The sequence below is a fragment of the Patiria miniata genome, unplaced genomic scaffold (genome assembly GCF_015706575.1).
Source record: "Patiria miniata isolate m_02_andy unplaced genomic scaffold, ASM1570657v1 HiC_scaffold_19, whole genome shotgun sequence".
NCBI classification, from domain to species: domain Eukaryota; kingdom Metazoa; phylum Echinodermata; class Asteroidea; order Valvatida; family Asterinidae; genus Patiria; species Patiria miniata.
In genome coordinates this window covers 5,536,235-5,555,511 of record NW_024037057.1, presented here as the reverse complement: position 1 = coordinate 5,555,511, position 19,277 = coordinate 5,536,235, and the positions used below count along the sequence as shown (strand labels likewise).

At 41.2% G+C, this 19,277-nt stretch overlaps 1 protein-coding gene across 1 annotated transcript in view; it reads right to left on the bottom strand.

Moving 5' to 3' along the window:
- The window catches only part of LOC119726064, a 23,803-nt gene extending 4,526 nt beyond the window's left edge, over nucleotides 1-19,277 (bottom strand). The window contains exons 1-8 of the mRNA XM_038197682.1: nucleotides 18,953-19,277; nucleotides 18,577-18,736; nucleotides 18,191-18,368; nucleotides 17,773-17,872; nucleotides 15,965-17,491; nucleotides 14,709-14,831; nucleotides 12,689-13,657; nucleotides 12,120-12,220 (exon numbers count right to left, since the gene is read on the bottom strand). Of these exons, the coding sequence (XP_038053610.1) occupies nucleotides 12,120-12,220; nucleotides 12,689-13,657; nucleotides 14,709-14,831; nucleotides 15,965-17,491; nucleotides 17,773-17,872; nucleotides 18,191-18,368; nucleotides 18,577-18,736; nucleotides 18,953-19,277 (3,483 nt within the window). The remainder of the gene's footprint in view (nucleotides 1-12,119; nucleotides 12,221-12,688; nucleotides 13,658-14,708; nucleotides 14,832-15,964; nucleotides 17,492-17,772; nucleotides 17,873-18,190; nucleotides 18,369-18,576; nucleotides 18,737-18,952) is intronic.

Sequence of the window (19,277 nt, the reverse complement as noted above, 5' to 3'; positions counted from 1 at the left end):
TCCCTTTTACTGCTACAAAGGAGGTGGAAAGTCATAGTAACATGGCAAGAAAGCTGTTTTAAATGTATTTAAGTCATAAAAATCCTATTGCATGTTCCCTTTAAACTATGCATTTGTAGCTATTTCTGTGTCTACATCCCGCGTAACGTTATAACTATAAATCGAACATGACACAGCCAAGCGCTGCCATCGTTAATTGGTTCCCCCCCCCCAAATGAAAAAGGTTAAATCAAGTTTTTATTTGATGTAATGATGTGGTGTCCCGATTTTCGAAGAGAGGATATTTCTCGTTAGTATGACAATTTATTTACTGATATGCGACCTTCAACTGTTTTCTTCCGGCCGGCATTAAAAGAATAACACACAAGTTCAAATTATTCTTTGTTTTTTCTCCATGACAGAATTTATTTGTCAATTACTTATTTCAGGCAAGTCCAAATGATTCGCATAAAATATCAATTACATGTACATAGGTATCAAATCCCTTGTTTCCATCAGGATAAAAATCAAACATTGTTTCAATACTGTTCATTATACGTAAAGTGAACTCATACTTAATTGAAAGACAAACTTTCACAAAATACACACATTGCAAACTGGCAATTGTTGTGCTTACAGAAAATTATTTTCGTTTCAAATTATTAACTGTTTCTTTGATTGTTTTGATTGTCAACAGTATGTTGTCAAAATTCTGAACAATAACTACAAAAAAATGCAAATCATTTTTTTATTAGTGAGTGTCCAAAAATTGAAATGTTTTTCTTGATATTAGGCTTAGTGTCTTAGAAACTACAGGCAGCTAAAATCTTCACTTTAGAAAAAGTTGGCTTTTATTTCAACTATCACCAATAAGGTGTCTTTAATAAGGCTGAGGGCTTTTGGCAAAATAATGCAATTTCGAATATTTTTCCCCATAAGATACCATTTAACATTAATAAAATATTTATCTGGTTTAACTTTCTAACGTAGTCAACGTAAGCATAACATGAACACCCACGTAGAGGAATGGCGGGGAGTGGCCACATTATACAGGTATACTGTCTACGCATGCGTACATATTGGGTCTTTGAAGACCGGTCGCATTGGAAAGGTTGCCTCTGCCAAATTAATCAAATACACAATTTTAACGGTACGTGTATGTAAATACTTCAAGTCATTAGAGACTTGGTATTTGGTCTTTGAAGACGGTCGCATAAAAATAATTGCCTCTTCAAAATTAATCAAATACACAATTTCAATGGTACGTGTATGTAAATACTTCAAGTCATTAGAGACTTGGTATTTGGTCTTTGAAGACGGTTGCATAAAAATAATTGCCTATTCCAAATTAATCATATACACCATTTCAATGGTACGTGTATGTAAACACTTCAAGCCATTAGAGACTTCTTTGATACAAAAATAAACGGTTATGGATAAGCACTTCTTGTGGCACAATCAATATTTACGTATAAATATGTACACTTTCAAACTTTCAGTTCGATTCCTCAGACAAAGTTTAGTTTATCAAAGATATGTACAAGTTATAAACAGTATGGCACATTCTGGAAATCTTGAGATTTCCTACTGACTGCATGCCATAATCTCATTGGTCCACATATTAATATTCGCATTAAATTCCATATTGAGTAATTTCTTTACCAGGCGAACACAAATAATAAGTCAACGGAAACATAACGCGGTGATTAGATCATCCAATTATTCAGGTACAATTATTGCAGAATATGTTGCTCACCAAAGAGGCTTTACCAAATCAAACAACCGCAGTCTATTTTCATTGTAACTGTATCTTAATATGTTTACTAAGATGATGTCGTTAGAGAGAGCATATGAACTGAAATATGTATCTACAATCTTAATCATTTTGTTTGGAGGATTTCCATAGTTAAACATTTATTTCAGGATTCACAAGCCGTCCTCGATTCTATTACGATGCCATTTACACTGAGCCTGCATTGGACTAAACTCTCAATTACACTTTATGTAATAGTCACAATGTCGATGCGTGTTGGGTATTCCTTACTGTCAAACCGGTGAAGCGGATGCCAACTATTCGGCCCGTATACAAAAAAGAGCGTAGAACGTACGCTTTACGATTTTCTTCCCCGGAACTATCAGGGGTCCACTTTGCTTTGTTAGAAACAGAGGAACGTTCTGCAGTGTAGAATGATATTGCAGGTGTGTAAAAGCATTACATTCACTGTGTGGACTTCCGAACAAAAGATGTCCACATAAACCTGGTAGCATTGACGTTGTGTGGACTTGCCCACGTCCACAAAATGTTGCTCCTCTCTGGAAACATGTTTAGAGGCATTTTGGGGTAAGGTTTATCCGTGGCAAAATGAAGAGAAAAACTAAAGGGAATCGAAGCAAAGAAAATCGGGTTGAAAGAGTTTTCACAGTTTGAGTAAAATTTTTTTTTTCACTGGTTTTTCTTAACTCCACGAAAACAAAGGAATGTCCACACTAGGTATGCAAAACAAACATGTATGTGTCTGTGTGTGTTAAGAGAGATCTATTCTTACACATCCTGCACCAAGCCCCTATTTATCAACCATTTTGCTTGAGTGCCAAAACTAAATTCTGAACAGGACTTCGTATCGAAAAACTCGATCCAGGTGATTCGTGAATTGGCCCGGGGAGCGATGAAAGTAAAAGTATTATCAATAACAATACCCGTCTCAAATTTACCTGTTATTTTTTTTTTAGTTAGAAACGGATTAGCTTGATTACGACTACTTATTTATTTTTCAGTTATTGAATGAATATGCATCATTTCTCTGTTTCAACGCGTGTTTCGATTATCGTGTAATACATTATGTTCACACAAAATGACTGGATCCAGTAGAATACTGCGTTTCCTAGGTTTCTCACAACAACTTGTGACTTTAAGACCGGCTCGATCGAATTGACTTCAAAATTGCATCATGTACTCGTGCTCGCTCATCTTACAGGCTACTTGGGCATGCGCATCACATAACCTGTCTATCTCAGCACAGACATACATTAGACATCTAGTTAGAAGATTCACTTTCCCATTCCACGTCATATTCAGAAGATTCACTTTCCCATTCATAGTCATCTTCAGAAGATTCACTTTCCCATTCCTCGTCAGATTTTAAATAAACTCCGCTTCCCCGTGCCTCAGATATCTGTTTTTTATCTTCTCTTGTCAACGAACAATCACCCAATTTCAGGCTTCTTACATGCGTCATCTGTTTCAGGCAGCGAGCCCATGTTTGTGCAGAGCCACTCAAAGAATCATTTCCCTCAAGGCTGAGGAATTCTAAGGTTGGCATTCGACTTACTGCCGCAGCAAGGTGTTCAATGTCAGAGCTCTGCAGTGAGCATTTAAATAAATTCAGCTCCTGAAGTTCCGTCATGTTTTGTAAGGGTGGGGTCCAGATTTCTGCGGAACCACTCAGACCATCAATGTTACGAAGGGTCAAACTGACCAAATCTCTCCGATTAATGAATGACTGTAATATATCCGCCATACCCTTGCCGGTTAGTGAGAACCTCTGAATGCTCAGCTGTATGCCATTCACGCATGACTGAACACGACACTCCTCAGCGGACCTATCGCGACTTTCAATGCCAGAATTTCTCATCAAACGGTAAAACTGCCTCTGCACACCAGCCGGCCACTTTCTTACGATACGACTAAAGTCCCATTTTCTTGAAAGGATAAGATCGGTCAAGTTCGGCATCTCCGCAACAGATAATGCTATATGTGGTAGATCTTGTTCATTCATGCCACATTTCGATAAATTTAGTGATTTCAGGTAAATCATCTTCCGCAAACAAGCTGCCCACGTCTTGGCGTTACCGCCCAATCCTTCATTGTTTGAAAGGTTAAGATCGGCCAAGTTGGGCATGTTCCCAACTGATGATGCAATATGTGATAGATCTTGTCCATTTATGTTGCATCCCCAAAAATCGAGTGATTTCAGGAAAATCATCTTCTGCAAACTAGCCGCCCACGTATTGGCGTTGCCGCCCAATCCCTCATTGCCTGAAAGGTCAAGATCGGCCAAGTTTGGCATCTCCCCAACAGATGAAGCTACATGTGGTATATCTTGATCATTTATGCCACATTCCGATAAATCGAGTGTTTTCAGGTGAATCATCTTCTGCAAACTAGCCGCCCACGTTCCTGCGTGACCACCCAATCCCTTATTATATAGAAGTCTAAGATCGACCAAGTTAGGCATCTCCCCTACTGATGATGCAATATGTGATAGGTCTTGTTCATTTATGTCGCATGCCCATAATGCGAGTGATTTCAGGTGAATCATCTTCTGCAAACTAGCCGCCCACGTTCCTGCGTGACCACCCAATCTCTCATTGTATGAAAGATCAAGATCGGCCAAGTTGGGCATGTCCCCAACTGATGATGCAATATGTGATAGGTCTTGTTCATTTATGTCGCATGCCCATAAATCGAGTGATTTCAGGTGAATCATCTTCTGCAAACTAGCCGCCCACGTTCCTGCGTGACCACCCAATCTCTCATTGTATGAAAGATCAAGATCGGCCAAGTTGGGCATGTCCCCAACTGATGATGCAATATGTGATAGATCTTGTTCATTTATGTCGCAAACCAACAAATCGAGTGATTTCAGGTGAATCATCTCCCGCAAATTAGCCGCCCACGTCTGGGCGTTACCACCCAATCCCTTATTGCCTGTAAGGATAAGATCGGCCAAGTTTGGCATCTTCCCAACTGATGATGCAATATGTGGTAGATCTTGTTCATTTATGTCACATGAAGATAAAACGAGTGATTTCAGGTGCATCATCCTCTTGAAACTAGCCGCCCACGTTTTGGCATTGCTACGCAAGTTAAAATTCTGTGAAAGTTTAAGATTAGCCATGTGTGGCATCTCCCCAACCGATGATGCAATATGTGGTATATCTTGTTCATTTATGCCACATTTCGATAAATTGAGTGTTTTAAGGTGCGTCATCCTCTGCAAACTAGCCGCCCACGTTCCTGCGTTACCACCCAATCCCTCATTGCCTGAAAGGTTAAGATCGGCCAAGTTGGGCATCTCCCCCACCGATGAAGCAATATGTGGTATATCTTGTTCATTTATGCCACATGAAGATAAAACGAGTGATTTCAGGTGCATCATCCTCTTGAAACTAGCCGCCCACGTTTTGGTATTACTACTCAAGTTAAAATTCTGTGAAAGTTTAAGATTAGCCAAGTGTGGCATCTCCCCAACCGATGATGCAATATGTGGTATATCTTGTTCATTTATGCCACATTTTGATAAATTGAGTGTTTTAAGGTGCGTCATCCTCTGCAAACTAGCCGCCCACGTTCCTGCGTTACCACCCAATCCCTCATTGCCTGAAAGGTTAAGATCGGCCAAGTTTGGCATCTTCCCAACCGATGATGCAATATGTGGTAGATCTTGTTCATTTATGTCACATGAAGATAAATCGATTGATTTAAGGTGCATCATCCTCTTGAAACTAGCCGCCCACGTTTTGGCATTACTACTCAAGTTAAAATTCTGTGAAAGTTTAAGATTAGCCAAGTGTGGCATCTCCCCAACCGATGATGCAATATGTGGTATATCTTGTTCATTTATGCCACATTTTGATAAATCGAGTGATTTAAGGTGCATCATCCTCTGCAGACTAGCCGCCCACGTTCTGGCGTTACCACCCAACCTCTCATTGCATGAAAGGTTAAGATCGACAAAGTTGGGCATCTCCCCAACCGATGATGCAATATGTGGTATATCTTGTTCATTTATGCCACATTTTGATAAATCGAGTGATTTAAGGTGCATCATCCTCTGCAGACTAGCCGCCCACGTTCTGGCGTTACCACCCAACCTCTCATTGCATGAAAGGTTAAGATCGACAAAGTTGGGCATCTCCCCTACTGATGATGCAATATGTGGTATTTCTTGTTCATTTATGCCACATTTCGATAAATCGATTGATTTAAGGTGCATCATCCTCTTGAAACTAGCCGCCCACGTTTTGGCATTACTACTCAAGTTAAAATTCTGTGAAAGTTGAAGATTAGCCAAGTGTGGCATCTCCACAACCGATGATGCAATATGTGGTATATCTTGTTCATTTATGCCACATTTTGATAAATCGAGTGATTTAAGGTGCATCATCCTCTGCAGACTAGCCGCCCACGTTCTGGCGTTACCACCCAATCCCTCATTGCCTGAAAGGTTAAGATCGGCCAAGTTGGGCATCTCCCCAACCGATGATGCAATATGTGGCATATCTTGTTCATTTATGCTGATATTCCGTAAATCGAGTGATTTCAGGTGAATCATCTTCTGCAAACTAGCCGCCCACGTTTCGGCATTAGTACCCAATACCTCATTGCCGGAAAGATTAAAAGCAGACAAGCTTGGCATCTCCCCAGCCGATGATGCTATATGTGGTATATCTTGTTCAATTATGCCGCATTCAGATAAATCGAGTGATTTCAGGTGAATCATCTTCTGCAAGCTAGCCGCCCACGTTTCGGCATTAGTACCCAATCCCTCATTGCCGGAAAGATTAATAGCAGTCAAGCTTGGCATCTCCCCAACCGATGATGCAATATGTGGTATATCTTGTTCATTTATGCCACAGTTCGATAAATTGAGTGTTTTAAGATGCATCATCCTCTGCAAACTAGCCGCCCACGTTCTGGCGTTACCACCCAACCTCTCATTGCATGAAAGATCAAGATCAGCCAAGTTTGGCATCTCCCCAACTGATGATGCAATATGTGGTATATCTTTTTCATTTATGCCACAATCCCATAAATCGAGTGATTTCAGGTGAATCATCGCCTGCAAACTAGCCGCCCACGTCCCTGCGTTACCACCCCATCCCTTATTCCATGAAAGATTAAGACGGGTCAGGTATAGCATCTCCCCAACTGATGATGCAATATGTGGTATATCTTGTTCATTTATGCCACAGTTCGATAAATTGAGTGTTTTAAGGTGCGTCATCCTCTTGAAACTAGCCGCCCACGTTTTGGCATTGCTACTCAAGTTAAAATTCTGTGAAAGTTTAAGATAAGCCAAGTGTGGCATCTCCCCAACTGATGATGCAATATGTGGTATATCTTGTTCATTTATGCCACAGTTCGATAAATTGAGTGTTTTAAGGTGCGTCATCCTCTTGAAACTAGCCGCCCATGTCTTGGCGTTACCACCCAATGCCTGATTGCCTGATAGGTTAAGATCGGCCAAGTTCGGCATCTTCCCAACCGATGATGCAATATGTGGTAGATCTTGTTCATTTATGTCACATGAAGATAAATCGATTGATTTAAGGTGCATCATCCTCTTGAAACTAGCCGCCCACGTTTTGGCATTACTACTCAAGTTAAAATTATGTGAAAGTTTAAGATTAGCCAAGTGTGGCATCTCCCCAACAGATGATGCAATATGTGGTATATCTTGTTCATTTATGCCACATTTCAATAAATGGAGTGTTTTAAGGTGCATCATCCTATGCAGACTAGCCGCCCACGTTCCTGCGTTACCACCCAACCTCTCATTGCATGAAAGATCAAGTTCGGCCAAGTTTGGCATCTCCCCAACTGATGATGCAATTTGTGGTATATCTTTTTCATTTATGCCACATTCCCATAAATCGAGTGATTTAAGGTGAATCATCGCCTGCAAACTAGCCGCCCACGTCCCTGCGTTACCACCCAATCCCTCATTCCATGAAAGATTAAGACGGGTCAGGTTTAGCATCTCCCCAACTGATGATGCAATATGTGGTATATCTTGTTCATTTATGCCACAGTTCGATAAATTGAGTGTTTTAAGGTGCGTCATCCTCTGCAAACTAGCCGCCCACGTTCCTGCGTTAGCACCCAATCCCGCATTGCCTGAAAGGTTAAGATCGGCAAAGTTGGGCATCTCTCCAACCGATGAATCAATATGTGGTATATCTTGTTCATTTATGCCACATTTTGATAAATCGAGTGACTTCAGGTGAATCATTCCCTTCAAACTAGCCGCCCACGTTCCTGCGTTACCACCCAAGTTCGAATTCTTTGAAAGGTTGAGATCGGCCAAGTTTGGTGCTTGACCTAATGCTGCAGCAATGTGTTTAATGTCAGCACTTTGCAGTGAGCAATCACTTAAATCTAACTCCCGCAGTCCCGTCAGGTCTTGCAAGGGTGGAGCCCAGATACTTGCAGAACCACCCATACCGCAAACACCGTTAATGGTCAAACTGACTAAATCTCTCCGATTATTGAATGACTGCAACACATCCGCCATATCCTTGAAAGTGAGTGAGAACTTCTTGATGCTCAACGCTATGCCATTACCCAATGACTGTACACACAACAGCTTATCGTAACAATTTGTACTTAAATCACAATCCACCAGATTCCGCATGCGACTTACTGATTCAGCGATATATTTAAAAGCGCGACTGTTAATGCCACAACAGTTCATGTCAAGCTTCTTTAAGTGAATCATCGACTGCAAACTGGTCGCCCACTTTACGGCGTTTTCACAAAATCCCTTATTGCCTGAAAGGTTAAGATCGGCCAAGTTTGGCATCTTTCCAACCGATGATGCGATATGTGGTATATCTTGTTCATTTATATCACATTTTGATAAATCGATTGATTTAAGGTGCATCATCCTCTGCAAACTAGCCGCCCACGTTCCTGCGTTACCACCCAAGTTTGAATTCTTAGAAAGGTTGAGATTGGCTAAGTTTGGTACTTGACCTAATGCTTCAGCAATGTTTTCAATGTCAGCACTTCGCAGTGAGCAATCACTTAATTCTAACTTCTGAAGTTTTGTCAGGTTTTGCAAGAGTGGAGTCCAGATACTTGCAGAACCACCCATACCGCAAACACTGTTAATGGTCAAGTTGACTAAATCTCGCTGATTATTGAATGGCTGCAACACATCCGCCATATCCGTGACGGTGAGTGAGAACTTCTTGATCCTCAACTCTGATGACTGCACATACCACTCCCCAGTGTCATTACTGAAATAACAATCCACGAGATTCCGCATGCGACTTACTGATTCAGCGATATATTTCAAATCGCGACTGTGAATGCTACAATTTCTCATGATAAGCCTCTGTAAGTGAATCATTGACTGCAAACTAGTCGCCCACGTTTCAGTGTTACCACCAAACCCCTCATTTCCTGAAAGGTCAAGATTGGCCAAGTTTGGCATCTTTCCAACCGATGATGCAATATGCAGTAAATCTTTTCCATTGACGCCACATTCCGATAAATCGAGTGATTTCAGATGCATCATTCTCTGCAAACTAGCCGCCCACGTTCCTGCGTTACCACCCAAGTTTGAATTCTTTGAAAGGTTGATATCGGCCAAGTTTGGCGCTTGACATAATGCTGCAGCAATGTGTTCAATGTCAGCACTTTGCAGTGAGCAATCACTTAAATCTAACTCCTGAAGTTCCGTCAGGTTTTGCAAGAGTGGAGTCCAGACACTTGCAGAACCACCCATACCGCAAACGCCATTAATGGTCAAACTGACTAAATCTCTCCGATTATTGAATGACTGCAACACATCCGCCATATCCTTGAAAGTGAGTGAGAACTTCTTGATGCTCAACGCTATGCCATTACCCAATGACTGTACACACAACAGCTTATCGTAACAATTTGTACTTAAATCACAATCCACCAGATTCCGCATGCGACTTACTGATTCAGCGATATATTTAAAAGCGCGACTGTCAATGCCACAACAATTCATGTCAAGCTTCTTTAAGTGAATCATCGACTGCAAACTAGTCACCCACGTAACGGCGTTACCACCCAATCCCTTATTGCCTGAAAGATTAAGATCGTCCAAGTTTGGCATCTTTCCAACCGATGATGCGATATGTGGTATATCTTGTTCATTTATATCACATTTTGATAAATCGATTGATTTAAGGTGCATCATCCTCTGCAAACTAGCCGCCCACGTTCCTGCATTACCACCCAAGTTTGAATTCTTAGAAAGGTTGAGATTAGCCAAGTTTGGTGCTTGACCTAATGCTGCAGCAATGTGTTCAATGTCAGCGTTTTGCAGTGAGCAATCACTTAACTCCACCTCCTTAAGTTTCGTCAGGTTTTGCAAGAGTGGAGCCCAGATACTTGCAGAACCACCCAAACCGCAAACGCCATTAATGGTCAATCTGACTAAATCTCTCCGATTATTGAATGACTGCAACACATCCGCCATATCCGTGACAGTGAGTGAGAACCTCTCGATGCTCAACGCTATGCCATTACCCAATGAATGTACACGCCACACCCTAGGGTAACTACCGAAATCACAATCCATCAGATTCCGCATGCAACTTACTGATTCAGCGATATATTTCAAATCGCGACTGGTAATGCTACAATGTTTCAAGTCAAGCTTCTTCAGGTGAATCATCGACTGCAAACTAGTCGCCCACGTTACGGCGTTACCACCCAATTCCTTATTGCCTGAAAGATTAAGATCGGCCAAGTTTGGCATCTTTCCAACCGATGATGCGATATGTGGTATATCTTGTTCATTTATGCCACATTCCGATAAATCAAGTGATTTCAAGTGCATCATCCTCTGCAAACTAGCCGCCCACGTTCCTGCGTTACAACCCAAGTTTGAATTCTTAGAAAGGTTGAGATTGGCCAAGTTTGGTACTTGACCTAATGCTACAGCAAGGTGTTCAATGTCAGCACTTTGCAGTGAGCAATCACTTAAATCTAACTTCTGTAGTTCCGTCAGGTTTTGCAAGAGTGGAGTCCAGATGCTTGCGGAACCACCAATACCGCGAACGCCATTAATGGTCAATCTGACTAAATCTCGCCGATTATTGAATGAATGCAACACATCCGCCATATCCTTGACAGTGAGTGAGAACTTCTTGATGCTCAACTCTATGCCATTACCCAATGACTGTACACGCCACAACTCATGGTCATTACTGAAATCACAATCCACGATATTCCGCATGCAACTTACTGATTCAGCGATATATTTCAAATCGCGACTGGTAATGCTACAATGTTTCAAGTCAAGCTTCTTCAGGTGAATCATCGACTGCAAACTAGTCGCCCACGTTACGGCGTTACCACCCAATTCCTTATTGCCTGAAAGATTAAGATCGGCCAAGTTTGGCATCTTTCCAACCGATGATGCGATATGTGGTATATCTTGTTCATTTATGCCACATTCCGATAAATCAAGTGATTTCAAGTGCATCATCCTCTGCAAACTAGCCGCCCACGTTCCTGCGTTACAACCCAAGTTTGAATTCTTAGAAAGGTTGAGATTGGCCAAGTTTGGTACTTGACCTAATGCTACAGCAAGGTGTTCAATGTCAGCACTTTGCAGTGAGCAATCACTTAAATCTAACTTCTGTAGTTCCGTCAGGTTTTGCAAGAGTGGAGTCCAGATGCTTGCGGAACCACCAATACCGCGAACGCCATCAATGGTCAATCTGACTAAATCTCGCCGATTATTGAATGACTGCAACACATCCGCCATATCCTTGACAGTGAGTGAGAACTTCTTGATGCTCAACTCTATGCCATTACCCAATGACTGTACACGCCACAACTCATGGTCATTACTGAAATCACAATCCACGATATTCCGCATGCGACTTACTGATTCAGCGATATATTTCAAATCGCGACTGGTAATGCTACAATGTTTCAAGTCAAGCTTCTTCAGGTGAATCATCGACTGCAAACTAGCCGCCCACGTTTCAGCATTTCCACCCAATCCCTTATTGTCGGAAAGATCAAGAGCGGCTAAGTTTGTCATCTGCCCAACCGATGATGCAATGTCTACTGCATCGCGCGGGTCTAAGCAACATCCATTCAAACGAAGTGTCTTGAGGTATTTCATCACTTGCAACTTGACCGCCCAGTCTTTGGCTGAGCCGCCCAAATTATTTCTTTCAAGACTTATTTCTGTCAAGTTGCCTCCATTTCGAAATGATGACAATAGTGTATTAGCATTGCTACCAGTTAGTGTGCATCCATCGAAATACAACACGCGCAAGTTTTTCATTGTGGTCAAATGCAAAGCTACGACTTCACTCAACCTTGACAGGTTACACGCCCTGAAGTGAATTTTACTTACTTTAGCAAAGTAATCTACTCCTGAGGGCTCTGTCTGCTCGGCAACATGCTGCAGCAACCACACGAACGAGTTCACGCAGTCGTTACCACTTAACGTTATGTCTCCAGTCAAAAAAGACTCAATGAAATCTACCGATAACAAACCTCCTGCTTGACTTTCAAAGTAGCAATTTAAGGCCAATTCCTTTACTTTTTTAAGTTCGATGCCTTTATTTTGCAGATTTGTCTCATGCAGTATCTGCAAAATATGCCTTGTGCATTGTTGATTGTCGCCGCAGCAGAAGCGCAACATGTGCTCAAAATTCCAAGGATCTCCAAGTCTATTAAGAATCCTCTGAAATTCCCCATCGCCTTTGCTCAAAAGACTCTGACAGTACATAGCTGCGCAGTACTCTTGAAGTGTCTTATGAATGAATTGCACGTTATTGTGCGTGCCGCACCACTTCATGACCCTCTGGCTAGTGAGAACACCCGCTTGTATTGCTTTATCAAGTGCACTCTTCTCAAACTCTCCCTCTTGAAATGAAAGCCTTTGCTCTGGGGAAACAAGCCCTGCTAAAGCAACTTTACCGATTGAAATCACTGCTTCCAATATTGCTTCTTCTGATAATTTATGAATTTTTCTTCGAAATATGTATCTAATTGCCTCACTGAACAATCTTGATAGAGTATCAGGTAGTGTTGCCTTTTCCTCCCATAGTCCACACATTAGCAGGAGCAGCATGGGACTCCTTGCTAAATCAGACAGGACATCCGATGACTGAATCCTATTAAGAAGTCCCTCAGCCTCATCAAGCTTAGCAGGGAAAAACTTTCTCACATACTGCCCAATATCTTCCATCTTAAATCCCAAAACCTTCACATGGGTGAAAGGTTTCTCAATGAGTGATTTGCTTTTCAATTTAGCCAAGTGAGAGGGGCGTGTTGTTACAACTACAAAACATTTTTTGCCAAATTTGCGATTGAGCATTCTTAAAATGGAACCAAATTTCTCTGGTTCGAGGTTTGTTGTCCTGAATTCATCAAAACCATCTATGAGAATAAGCACACTACTACCATTGTCTTTAATGAATGCTTCCAAACCACCCTTAAATACTACTGTATCATCCGCTAAAAGTTGAGAAAACACTGACTCAACAAGATCCGACGTTTGATCGAGAGCGGACATTTTCAAGACAAACAAAAGTGAAAACTGTCCGAGTGCAACACCTGTAGCCCAGTCGTATGCCATTTTGTCAATAATGGTTGACTTCCCCATCCCAGCTGACCCACACAAAATGGCGCGTTTAATCACATTCCCGTCTGTAGTTTTAACGAGGAAAATGTCCCCATACTCCCCAACATCGCCCTGTATGTCATCCTGGTCACCCTTTTCTAATTGCAACTCTGTATATATGTCCCTTATATGTTTCATGTTGTCATCGACCCAGGGTATTAACTGAACGTAACTACCTGTGGTAGTATACCGGTCTTTTAATTCACTCCTGCACTGATCAGCTGCAGCATCACTCGGACTGGATTGCGCTCTTCCCACCTCGGCTGTTAAAAAGAAAAGAAATTACATCAGTGGTGTATTTTTCAGCGGTAAAAAAAAATGGTTTTCAATATTTTTTTCTTTTTGTTAAGGTTTTTAAAGGGCCCATGCAGTAAAATGTTGGTAATGCAGTCCTTAAAAATGCACCTTTGTATTCCAGTGAACCTTATTTTCAATTTTCATTTTGCTGTTTTTAAGAGTATTATGGTGTCTTTTGTGGATTTTATGCTCATGCCAATTTTTTTTATTTGTGAGCAAAATGTGATGTTATATCAGGCAAAAATTTCAATGTTGCAATTGGTTTGTGCCCAAAAAGGTGCAAGAATTTTGCATTTGAAAGCGTTCCCTTTTTCAGTGATTTGTGTTGGTACTTGGCAGTAAGCCAATGGGCAAACCTTTCTCAAAACTGTTATAAATGAGCAGATTTTTTGGTTCACTTTGTGCACAAAACCCCTAAACTGAACACTGTCTCCCTGAAATGACATCGCAGCAACAGCGCCCCCAGTTGTTGAAAAAACATAGAAAATATGTGTTTTAAAAAATGCACTTTTGCATTTGCATTTTTCTTATTTCTTAGGCACACAACTTTCTACTCCCTTAAATGTATGAACACTATTTGACATCCCTTTTGATTGAAAAGTGTACTTCTTTAAACACTTAAAATGTTCAATGTTGAGGGCGCTGTTGCTGTGATGTCATTTTAGGAAGACACTGTTCAGTTTAGGGGTTTTCTGTTCAATTAGGCACCCATTATTCAGTCATTGAAAACATTTTTGAGAAGCTCATTGGCTTACTGGCATGTAATGACACAACAACGAATACCCAAAGAAAATTTACTTTGAAAAATGTTTTTGATCTCTTCCCCTATTAAGGTGCATATTTTCAAGTCCTACCTCTCGAGAACTACAAGTACAGCTTAATAAGTCATGGGACTTTGTTCAACATATAATATGCTAAAACAGTACACCATCCTTCCCCTGCCCCCCCCCCCCCAATACATTAACACTTAATTTAGATATCAAAATACTTTATCGTATTGAACAAGATTATATTTACCTGGTCCTTCCAATGGCGAGTTGTAAGTGATATTAACTCGACTTGAACCAACAATGACAGGGTTCTGGTTACCGCTGATTGCTCCGATGCTTCCTATGCTGGCTCCACTTTGTTGTGGGTAATCTACAATCAAAAGCAAGAATTAAAATATCCTTCAATTTAATTCAATTCAATAATTAGGGAGTAACAGTGTGATGACCCGGTCTTCACTGAGTGACAATGACCGTGTTGGGGGATGGCTGCTGTTAAAGGTACAGTCCATCATTTGTAATTTGTGCATTATGTTCGTTTGAAGTTTGCAGCAACAAAAGTGCTCAAAATTTAAAGAAGGGTGCTGAACAACTAACCTGACGAGTGCTGAGCAACTAACCCGAAGAACAATACACATTTTAGACGTATGTACTAATGTTGTGCATCAGGTCGGGTTGACCAGGCCAAACCGACCACAAAACTGACCCAAAACATTAAAAATATTAACCGAATCCGAACCGAAAGCAATGTGTGCTCTTTAAGAAACCGACCCGATCCGACCCGACCTGACTCTACTAAAATCAAGGAAAACTGACCCGAAAAAAAACACGACTATCTGGCTTGGGCGACTGTGTCTGCATGTTCCTCAACTCATACCTGCGCTGCGTGAAGATCTCTCAGTATTAAACTGAATCATACCATATTAAACTGAAACACAACCGCGCGTGCTAGACTGCAAACAATATCTTTATTGCCGAATGATTCAAGATGTCATGTCGGTGCTTATATATTCTTGTAAAGATTTTCTAGTTAAAGAGATTTTCAAATTTCTATTATGTCTATATCTAACAAAATTACGTTAACTTTTACTTTCTACTTTTGAATGAGATATCGAAAAAGAAACACTCATATGTTTTGAAAATGATTAGTTCACTTAATTATTTAAAGTATAATCAATTATTGCACGCGTAAGTTAGTAAGGGAATGGTTGTCGAATTTTATCTTCCCTTAAAAAGCCTACTCGCTAACCGGATATACATGCGCTGAAAAGGAACCAAGAATCGGAGGTTTGCAGCCGCCCAAAACCAGAAGTAAAGTAGTTTTATCTTAAATTGATAACATTAAAGTTGAGCACTTGCTGGGAGCACAAGAGCAAATTTGTTGAAGAGCCCGACAGTGCATATTTAACACATTTGATTCTTGATAATAGAAAGGAAAAACAATCGAAGGAAAATAGCAAGCGAGAGAAAGATAAAACATATAATGGAATATGTGTAATTGTTTACCTGATCTGCTTTCTATCCCAGTCACTCCTACTTGTACCGGTGGTTTAGGTTCGTCTCGATGAGCAACTTCCTCTTGTTCTGGTCTATGGTCCTCAGATGATGAAGCCCCTTTCCTCCTGCTCTGTTCTTTAGCCCCTCTCACTTGTACCTTTGGTTGAGGTTCGTCTCGATGAGCAACTTCCTCTTGTTCTGGTCTCTGGTCCTCAGATGATATAGCTCCTCTCTTCCTGCTGTGTTCTTTAGCCCATCTCACTTGTACCTCTGGTTGAGGTTTGTCTCGATGAGCAACTTCCTCTTGTTCTGGTCTGTGGCCCTCAGATGATGAAGCCCCTTTCCTCCTGCTGTGTTCTTTAGCCCCTCTCACTTGTACCTCTGGTTGAGGTTCGTCTCGATGAACAGCTTCCTGTTGTCCCCGTCTCTGGTCCTCAGATGATGTAGTCTCATTCTGTTTGATCTTTTTTTTAGCCACTCCCATTTGTACTGGTGGTTGAGTTTTGTCTCTATGAGTAACTTCCTCTTGTTCTGGTCTCTGGTCCTCAGATGATGTAGCTCCTCTCTTCCTGCTGTGTTCTTTAGCCCCTCTAACTTGTACCTCTGGTTGAGGTTCGTCTCGATGAGCAACTTCCTCTTGTTCTGGTCTCTGGTCCTCAGATGATGTAGCTCCTCTCTTCCTGCTCTGTTCTTTAGCCCCTCTCACTTGTACCTTTGGTTGAGGTTCGTCTCGATGAGCAACTTTCTCTTGTTCTGGTCTCTTGTCCTCAGATGATGTAGCACCTCTCTTCCTGCTGTGTTCTTTAGCCCCTCTCACTTGTACCTCTGGTTGAGGTTTGTCTCGATTAGCAGCTTCCTGTTGTCCCTGTCTCTTGTCCTCAGATGATGAAGTCCCTTTCTCCTTGCTCTGTTCTTTAGCTCCTCCCATGTGTAACTCTGGTTTAGGTTCGTCTCGATGAGCAATTTCATCTCGTCTTGGTCGCTGTCCCTCAGATGTAGTCCCTTTCATCGTGCTCTGTTCTTTAGCCCCTCTCATTAGTATCGATGGTTCGTGTTTGTCTCGATGTGTAACTTCCTCTTGGCTGGTTCTCTGATTCTCAGATGATGTAGTCCCTTTCTTCTCCATTTGTTCTTCAGCTCTTCTCAATTGTACCTGTGGTTGAAGTTTATCTCGATGAGCAGTTTCCTCCTGTCTTGGTCTGCGTCCCTCAGATGATGCTCCCCTTTTCTCCCTATCTGCAACTTCTTCCTGTTCCATCCTCCGTTGCTCTTCAGAAGGAATTATTAGGGCCAGCTCAACATGCCCGATTGAGTTTAACGCATCTTTCAAACTCTGAAATCCTTGCTCGCAAGTTGTTTGCTTTCTCCACCAAGAAAGCAGCATCTGTAGGCTCCTTTCTTTGTTTTCTTGGCCGATTTTTTGGAATTGCTTGATTTCGTCTTCACCGTATCCCAGGGATTTGGCCAACTGTTCCCAGGATGATTCAGTTTTCGAAGCCAAGTCCCGAAAGAACTGATCATCAACAGGGTATTTGCCTGCCAAATAAAAACGAAACCTCTTCGTTACTACATCATAAAGAAATAGCAAGCAAATAATTAATCTGATTTCCTTAGTATTTGTTTATATAATGTGTTGGTCCTTGTTGAATTACATCGGAGAGGGAGGCGATGACATTAATTTACATCCTAACACTTGTACCAATGATAATATATAACGTTAGAGCATCAAATTGTTTTTAATCATTTCCTTTCCAGGAGACATTTTGATCGTTTGCTTTTCTCCATCTTGCAAGGTAATGTTTCTCATAAGCATTTACCTTTTGGTCCACCGCCCAGTAGGCCATCGGTACACAGACGTAGTGAGATGTTCTCGTCCTGATGAATTCCACAGTCGTGTAGTGTCAGCAAGTTATGGAGCTGGCAAAAGAAAGAAGTTTCTTAAAGAACATTTTTTTTCGAAGCAAAGGTTTAAACGACAGTTTAGGGTTTCAGATTATACTACACTGGTAAAAATAACTACATATAATTGTAACTTGTTATGGTGCAGCTTCACCTTGAAACTAATAAGTGCGTAAACTCCATTGTGCTGACATAAAAAGCAGCACTATATCTGTACACGACTACTGAATCAGAAGAGACTGTCACAAAAACCCACAATGCATGGTCTTTAAATCAATAGAATGTTGATGGTACTTCGCAACACGGCTGCTTTGTAAAATATAGAGCAATCTTTACCTCAAAGTTACGAAAGTTTCTTCGGATGAACAGACGCTGTTGTTGAGGCAGCACACCGATTTTCTCGCTCATTATCACTTTTAAGAGCAAGACAGATGTTTCTGGATCCACTTGCAAGCACATTATCCTCGGTCTATGTGAGCAGTGACTTCTGATGAAGACCTGCACATATCTGCGACTGTCAGAAAAAAGGTTCTGATGGTGAGGCTTTTTAATTGTTGGAATTGACATAAAAGTTCAGGAATAAAGGTAAAGACTAATGGCGTATAATCATTCTCTACGCCATTATTTAAGTGAGGAAATTTTGTTTTCAAAGGGAGCTATATTTATCTTTAAAAAAACCAAAATTGCAGTTGTAGTACGAAAAGCAGCATATCGTGTTTTACCTGATTAGCTGAGGTTTGTCTTGATCACAAACTCGTTCCTTTTTCGGTTTCTCTTCCTCGGTTGATGCCACTTTGTTTAGTTTGCTCTCCTCGTCAACTCCTGCATCTTCACGCCTTTCTGGCTCGGGTCCAGCTGCTTCGTCTCTCGATTCGCTCGTTACTGATGTTACAAGCAAAATAGAGTGCAAAGAATTGTTTACAAATGACTTTCCACTGATTTTTCTTTTAACATTTTTAATTTGTTTAAAAAATTAACAAGGTAGTTTTTTGTAATAGCTTATTTGCTGTATAAAAAAAGATCGTGTGGTACCTCATCAATTCTTTTCTGTGTCCTGAAAAATAAGTCTAGTAAGTCTAGTTTTAACTTTAAGCTCACCCGGTGCATTTTGGGCCAAATCAGTCAGCCCGATGGCCTCCAATGCTCGTCTCAGCTTCTGAGCTGCTTCGTTGCGATCTGTCATCTTTTCCCACCAAGTGAGTAGCATGTGACGGCTCCCTTCAGCGCTGCCTTCGTTGGTGGTTTGGATGTCTGCTATTTCCGCATCTTCATATCCTAAGTGTTTGGCAAGTTTCCTCCACGATGATTCAATTTTCGGGGACAAGCCCTTGAGGTACTCATCATCAATGGCGGCCTTGTCTGCCAATAGAATTTTAAATTGTTCCTTCAGTGAAACATTTCTTTTGCGTCCACAGGCGTACAT